At 35.5% G+C, this 7,920-nt stretch overlaps 1 protein-coding gene across 6 annotated transcripts; it reads left to right on the top strand.

The window, feature by feature from the left end:
• Positions 1–1,892: 1,892 nt before the first annotated feature.
• Positions 1,893–7,582, top strand: LOC137572683 (uncharacterized protein KIAA0513). Of its 6 annotated transcripts, XM_068284448.1 has the most exons (10): positions 1,900–2,321; positions 3,009–3,133; positions 3,201–3,514; positions 5,445–5,508; positions 5,571–5,684; positions 5,751–6,611; positions 6,669–7,050; positions 7,115–7,209; positions 7,274–7,362; positions 7,420–7,582. In XM_068284448.1, exons 3-9 carry the CDS (start codon positions 3,335–3,337, stop codon positions 7,348–7,350), a joined length of 1,773 nt encoding a protein of 590 aa, XP_068140549.1. In that variant the 5' UTR covers positions 1,900–2,321; positions 3,009–3,133; positions 3,201–3,334; the 3' UTR covers positions 7,351–7,362; positions 7,420–7,582. The 6 variants fall into 6 exon arrangements, with proteins under 6 accessions (XP_068140550.1, XP_068140549.1, XP_068140547.1 ...); XM_068284449.1 differs by having other exon boundaries at positions 1,893–2,018; positions 3,009–3,514; XM_068284446.1 differs by having other exon boundaries at positions 1,900–2,191; positions 3,009–3,514.
• Positions 7,583–7,920: the final 338 nt, after the last annotated feature.

The following is a 7,920-nucleotide window of genomic DNA, read 5'->3' as shown; positions in this document are numbered from 1 at the left end:
ACGTCCATTTTACGATTTTACGATTTTACATAAATAAATTCTTGACCCTAATGTAACAAGTGGTTAGATTGCAAAGTAATTGTTGGTGTCTAGATTACATAAAATAAGCTAACATTAAGACAATTATAATATAGAACAAATGGAAATGTATGTCAATTAAGTATGTAACCCGATTATAGATATCGATGGCTCATCAGTCATAAGTAGATCAGTAAACAATAAAGCCCTAGTTAATTAAGTTGGTATGATTAGCTATTATCAATAAAGACGTATTTTGCTGACCTAACACTAGTCGAACTATGCACTGGTGAGCTCGCTATTTTGTACTATAAAAGAAATGCATTATTCTTAGTAAGATTAGATACCAATTGTAGCTACATCGGGTGTGCATCGCTGTGTCTTTGGCCCCCATCTCTACCTTTGTAATCTTACTTCGAGGTCCACCCAATTTATGTGTTGGTTGCGACAACCTTTAGTCACTGGTTTATGTGCTAGTGCCTATATATATATATAAATAAATAAACATTTAATAACTTCAAGAAATACTAACGTCTTTCATTGAACAGTAATTGAGGCGATATTTCTGATTATGATTACACCTTTAATAAGATTAAGATTACCTGTGCTTTTCTTTGCTCTAATACATTTCGGTTTCCTCTTCTTTTAGAGTATAAAAGCCAATGTTGTTTAGCTTAAACTTTGCTACGTTAATTTGTACAATATAATTTGGGTATGTATTTGGAACGTGCATTACCAGTAGTTAAAAAGTTCGTTACTTAGTTAACTAGTGTCTAATATGGATTCGAGTAATCTAGTTGTTGATCAAATCATTTTTATCCACATTGCTTTTAGCCGTTTTAAAGACAATACACTTTAATGGTTCTTTTACTTCTTTTTGTGAAAATTTCAATTGTATTAAATAGATTATTTTCGGATCTGTAATTTCGAACTTATGAAATGTACATTCTTTTGCTGAAATAAATTTATTTCTGAGTAAAGTAAAGTTCAAGGCCCGTAAAAACCAATTTTGAGGCATCTACCACCCGCTGAATTCAACCTTGATATAATTTTTTTGCACTCTCATAATTATTGTGATAAAATAATTATCTCTATGTCTAGAAGTGTGAGAACAATTTTCCGTCAGGCATAAAAATATGGATATGGGCTAAACGCTAGCACGCTTCCAGGGGGCCACCTGCTGTTGGTAGATGATACAAATCAAAAGACCATTAACCGATATACATACAAATATAGAAATTATGGGAATTGCTTATTGTCGGTCCCGGCCAAAGTCAACATGTGGTCGGTCGAATGAGTCAAACCCAATGAGGAGGCCGACATGAGGTCTGCCTCCAGGCTGTGGAATTATTAATATACAGTAGTACTTAACAGTAAATTAAGAAAGTTAAATATAAATTTTCAATGGCTCTTAATGTATTCAGACGCATTAATGATAAGAAGGGTCCACCCACTCGGTATTTAAACGACCTTGCCCCTTCCCTTGCAACCTCTCACTCAGCAAAGTGCCATCTCCTTTAACCCCACTGTTGACGCAGAATGACCATGTGTAGGCGGTAAATTTTGGCTTCTTGACGCTTCAGACGAAACCACCGCAAAAACGATGCAAAAGCTTCGATCAGCTGTTTGGAGCAGCGACCAAAGCTGCGATCAGCTGTTCGGCCCAGCTGTTTATAAACAATTCAAAATGCCGGCTATGCTGTCTTTTGTTTCTTTGATGTTTTTGTTATTGCCAAATGTTGTTATTGTTGATGCGCAGCCATTCGTTTAGTATTGAAAAGCTTTAAGAAAAGCTCTTCTCGCATGGGAGAAAATTTGTTAGCTATGCTTTTCCGATTCTTAAGCTAAAGAATTGAATTTTAGGCTGCATTCGCGCAACATTCGTTGCAGGAAATGAACGCGCGTGGAAAACCAGAAGTTTTTCATTTCACACTCGACCCGTGTAGCTTTGCGTGTTCGCTGGCTTAAACGTGACAGCCCAAAAAGAGGGGCGTGTTTATGTATGTGTGACTCGTGCGTGTCTGTGTGTGTGTGCGCGGAAAAAGCAAGAAAAATTCGACTGTGTACAAAAGGGAAATGAAAATTTAATAGCAAGAATAATGCAAGAAACAATAAATGTGTACAAGAAGTGCCTTTCATTTTAACGTTTTCTGTGGGCATTTGCGTAATCTTAGTTAGTCAATGCAATCAAGCTGAAATCCATATAATACATATATACATAGTGTATACACAGGCATAAGTATATGTACAAGCACACATACTTACATACGTCTAGTATGTACTGTGTGCACAGTTAAAGTAAAGTAAATACGAAGGTCAAAGTAATTAAGGAAAAATGCTGTCATCAACGAAAAGCCAATTAAATATTTCATCTCATTTGATTTCATGGCTTTCCTTTTTATGAAATTAAAGTTTAAAAATAATATGTGCTGGTTATGACTGCACAGTGGTTCATAATTTCCATATTAAAATAAGCAGCTGAGTGATGAGCTAACAACTGCAAAGCAATTACTTAATTATAATAATATTTAACAAACTAAACTTATAATCATTTTCAAGCTAGCATTGAAATCACAAATTATTATCTATAATACTCTCAAATAAAGATAGTGATACAAATGATATCCTTCTTTGAGAGTAAGTATTATAGTAATGTTTCCCAAAGGAAAATTTCACTTCCTGGATTCGGAAAACGCACCAAGATTCTTAGGCTGAATTAAGTTATTTATTTTCAAGGATTATAATGTTGAAATAATTAATTTAAAAATACTACTAAATAGTCTATAATTAGAATCCGTAAACGCTTTAAGCTAGCGACATTAGATTAACATAAAAATTAAAAGAAAACATAATGGCAGATAATTATTAATTTCAAATTCATGACCAGTTCTTAAATATTGTGATAATAATTGATTTCTTTTGAATCAGTGGGACAACATGTCGAATGCGTGATATTTTTCAGTATAATATAAAACTCTAATTTTTTCCAGAAACAACAACAAAGCCAATCCGATTTGATATTTGGAAAAGTGCCCACTGTGCCCCACCATCCATGGATTAAAATGCGCCCAAAATGCTGCAGCAGCTGAGACCAACGTGTTGGGTCTCAGTATGCGTAAGTCATCGCATATTCTACTACCACTACTGACATATATCTGAAAAATCGATACTACAATCCGCAGCAAACGTCAAGAGTTGCGCGCCCCGCCCACTTATTAAACGGCTAAAAATACCAAATTGATATACAAAGGCAAGAGGAAAAAAAACATCAAAACCCAAACACAAAACGAAAAAAAAAAAAGACAATTAAGCAAAAATGGTGGATGCAAAACCACCGCCACCCACACCGGGAACACCGCCATCTGCAGCATTTGCCGGCGAGCGGTCAAAAATCAAATTGTTTATGGAACGAACCCCCAGCATTGGAGCCTTAAAGTCGAAATTTCTAACAGTTCTTGGGAATAGCAACGAGCTACTCAATGGCATATCAAATAAGGTATGATGACGGTCCATGGTCATGAACCTGAACAGTATACTACCATATACTATGTGTGTGTGTATGTGCAATGTGTTACATAGATATATGGCAGGAAAAGTGGGTCTGCAAAAGCAGCTGACACTTTGATAGTTTTTGTTGGTCGAATGCTTCTTGTTTTTTCCGCTTGACCTTCACTTTGTTGTTTAAAGCGAGGCGGGCGAGCAAGGGCTGCAGCTCAGCTATTTCCTTTGTACTTGACTTTCACTTTGTGCTGCAGCCTCGTCTTGGCTCGTCCTTGATTGAAATTAATTATATATATGCGAGCATTCAGTTTGTTTGCTGTTGTCTTGTTTGATGTATGTATTAAGTATTCATCTCTTTCTACTCTCTATATACTTCTCTTGCTTTCTCCCTCTGTCTGTCTTTTGTTTTCCGGTGTCTTCATGTGGCAATAACCTTGAGCTTCTTAAGAGCAATCAATTTGATTGGAAATCTTCTGGGAAATTCTGTGTTTTATTTTACACAGCTTAGTAATTGAGTGTAAATTATGTTTACCTAGTGTCATAAACTCGATTTATAATGATAGAAAGTTATTAAATATTAAATATTTTAACTTTTTCCCTAACCAATATATCTCTTTAAAGGTTGGCAATTAACTTAATATTCAACCTAAATAAAATATATTTTGGATAAATACAAAAAAACATAATTGATTAATAAATATTTGAATGAAAATATAAAGACAATTATGTATGGGTATTTAGATATGAATATAAAAAATTGGATTTATTATTACATCACACATCGGGAAACAATGAATTGAAGATAAATACATAATTTAGTAACCTTATGATTGTTATGTATATCTGGATCTGGCAAACATTGAAAATTTAAAGGTCTGTTAGTCCTAGTTTTATTATAAGAAAGACTTTCCAGCAAGGATTATGATTCCTTTTGTAATGAGTATTTGTGGAGCATAGTTATGTTGCTTACCTCAAAAATAGAAGCGATACTCTACCATAAGGGCTTAAAGTAAATAGAAGTTAGGCCAAGTTAGTTCGATGCTTAAGAAATAGTAATAGATGTTCCGTTGCTCTGATGTGGGCCAAGTTATTTGATCCTTTTGAATTAAGTATTAACTTGATACGATTTAGCTATTATAATGAGGTATAGTTCTGTCAGACTAATTTGAATATATATTATACACTCATTATTTAGAACAGTAATTGATCTTGTGAAAGTAAAATATCAGAGGCATTGTCATATTCTTTTAAATGCAATTTAGTTGAAAAACAAAAACATAAATCGTTCTTATATGGGAAAAATACAATTTAGGAATCAGGAGTGTGTTCTGTCTAACCATATGAAGTAATAGAGGGCCTTAATAACAGGATTCCGTAAGGGCGTGAGATTCTATCAAATAGATAAGCTGACAATGGATATATTTATTGTATGTTTATGTTTATATATACATAAGTATATTGAAGAAAACTTTTTAATTCATGACAAATATTAGATCAATTTTAAAATACCTTCTGTATGGGTTTTCAAATCATTTTTACTGAATTGTGGTGTTAAAATCAATAAATATTTAACAAAATTTATGCTAAATGAAATCTTAACTGGTGCTATCTACTAAATTATATCTATACAATTTAAAAACATTTTGAAAAAAATGATAAAATGCAACAATGAAAAACTGTTAGTATGAAAGATTCGTCAATTTTCTATTTCAAAATATTCTATATTCAAAATATGTCCAATTTATTGCTCTGGAAAACATTTCAAACTATTCTCAATATCTGAGAATAGAAACACCAATAATATACAACTAAAACCCCGATTAGCTGACACAGAAACACATAATACTTGCCACCAAGATAAAAAGTAGTTTCCAAAGATGTTGGAATTTCTAATAAAATGTTTCACGGATTTTGTGTACTTTCAGTTAACTTTGAGCACCAGCAGCAGCGACTCTGACTATTGCGATGATGATGAAAACTTACCGAAATGTAAAAACATGAATTATTTTAAAATGTTTTAGAAATAAATATTCTGTTCCTTTATCAAACAGATGACGAGACCATCGACTATACGAAAATTGATTTTGAAGGACGTCGTGTAAAGGCGCGTCGAGCTCATGAGGAGATTATATCAGGACGTTACAGGCAACCGAATTTGGCGCCACGTGAGTATTAAAGAATATATATTCCATTAAAGATTAGTAATAAAATTAGTTACTCTTTACCGATAGGTCCCCGTTTGGAGCACTCTCGTGGCCGTGGACATGGCAACAAATTGCACGACAGTTCCCCCTCATCAAGCAGTACTGACAGCAGTGACGATAGCAGCTCGGTTTCCCTGCCCGATCAATTTGTGGGGCGATCTCAAGATGTTAGCAGCACGACGCGTTCCAATTCCATAGAATCTCGGCATTCGGGTGGCTACGAACGTCCTAGGGCCATAGCTGGGGCGAGGCGAAGTGAGATGGATATGCAGAAGGATATGCAAAAGATCAGTGAACTGCTTGAGGCGAGCAATCCTCCCCACATTGATGTCCAACCACCCACTGAGAGCGGTGTTGGTGGAGGCGGCTGCGTCAATCGGCAACCCTGGGGGACTAGCAGTAATTCAATGCGTGTCCCTCCACGCAGTCGTACTTCAAACAGCAGCACATTAACCAGCCTTAGGGATGAGCCCGATCAATTGCTTGCCAGCCCCAGCATGGAATCCACCGATTGGCGCAATTTCATACGCTCCGAATCACAAAATTCTGTACCATCATGGGCATCTTCAATTAGTTTGGATTGCCGGGCCGGTGAAGAGCCAGTAAAGGAGTTTATGAAACATTTTACAGAACTGTTATTCAATAATTCAGCTTCTGTGAATCTGGAACTAAAATCGGAATTTGGTATCCTTTTGCGCATGGAAATGGGTAGATTGTGGTTCACGCGGTTTCTCTCTGAGCAGCGAAACAAGTCGAAACGTCTGGATACCACGACATTTAATTCCCTGGCCCAGTATTTTGCTTTAGCCCTTTTCGAGTGTGGCGAATGCGAGGATTTTGCTCCAGCTGCTGTTCTTATGAATCTTTGTTTTATTTTCTATCATGAAGGTATGAAGAATGTGAATCTGTCTGGTTCACATTGATAATCTCATCCTTTACTTGCAGTTGAAGTTCCTGGCTGCGATCCCTATCGAGAGTATTTGTTTATCTCATTGCGCCAGCAGCCCATTTGGCAGCAGTTTCGTTTCTGGAATGCCGTGTTCCTTGAGTCCTTGCATTCGGAGCGTGAACATCGTTTGAATGTCATGTTGCGACGCCAGCAGCGACGTCAACAGAAGCAACAGCAACGCCTACTGGCAAATGCGGCTGGGCCTGCAACGGAGGCAACATTGTCCAAGTCATCCAAGTCGAGTTCTTCCCATCATGGCGGAGGAGGTGCAAGCACTCACCCAGTTGCGGTGGCAGCACGCAAACAAAGTAACACTAGCCTAGGACAGACCCATGTAGCGGCCAAGGAGCAAGAGGATATTGCATTTCGGCAATTAGGGTGAGTCAACGAAGGACTCTAATCCATATTATAAATTTTAACTCTAATAATGAATCATTTGCAGTTGCTTCACCTGTAATATGCACTCGCTGGGTACATCTCAAGAATTGTGTCTCGATTTCTTAAAGAAACATGTTGTGGCTCTTAATCTATCCAAGGGTAAGTTACTTACATATATATAATCTCTGATTTTACACATAAGGTCATCATAAATGTTTCTTAGATAAAGCCAAACTCATCAGGGACAATGTCTATCGCATGTACCACGAAACGGAACTTTGGGGAGGCAACCAAACTTAGGGTGATTACTAGGTAAAGTTGGTTTAATCCGTGTCCTAATATTTATATATAATCTTTACTTTTTCTCAGAACTAACTTTCATCAAGAAGCAACTAAAATGCGTTTCACCTATCAAAGTTAACTTTTGATTTTTCTTTTCTCCTAAATACCACTAACTTATCGAAACTTAATGTACACATAATGATATATATTTAATGTAAGTAGTTAAACTAAATGCTGTTTCAAATCCAAACATTTTTACTTGCTTTATTGACTAAATTCTAGTACTAAAAATTTCGAATGATACATATATCGGGAAAAAAACAATTAGCAACTACATTTAATAATTGAAAAACAAAAAACAATACCAATGCAATGTAATACAATAATACATATTTATGTATTTATACATATTAGTTATATGGTATGTACATATATATATACATATATTCCATAATTGTGATAATAATATTTTGTGATTACTTTATATGTAATAATATCGTGAAAACCATAAAAAATGATATCGCAGTTTCAAAAACAACAAAAACTAAACCAAAAAAAAACTTGGCAAAAAGTTTATGAATAATAACT

This window comes from Drosophila tropicalis, unplaced genomic scaffold, assembly GCF_018151085.1.
Source record: "Drosophila tropicalis isolate 14030-0801.00 unplaced genomic scaffold, ASM1815108v1 contig_393, whole genome shotgun sequence".
In the NCBI taxonomy this organism is placed as follows: Eukaryota; Metazoa; Arthropoda; class Insecta; order Diptera; family Drosophilidae; genus Drosophila; species Drosophila tropicalis.
This window is presented reverse-complemented; position numbering and strand designations above follow the sequence as displayed.

Bases quoted from the DNA above. Each gene is read 5' to 3' on its own strand.
- LOC137572683 (XM_068284449.1), top strand. From the start codon at position 3,335: ATGGTGGATGCAAAACCACCGCCACCCACACCGGGAACACCGCCATCT. The intron at 3,515-5,444 runs GTATGATGACGG...GTGTACTTTCAG, and splicing joins TCAATGGCATATCAAATAAG to TTAACTTTGAGCACCAGCAG. The intron at 5,685-5,750 runs GTGAGTATTAAA...CTTTACCGATAG, and splicing joins GCAACCGAATTTGGCGCCAC to GTCCCCGTTTGGAGCACTCT.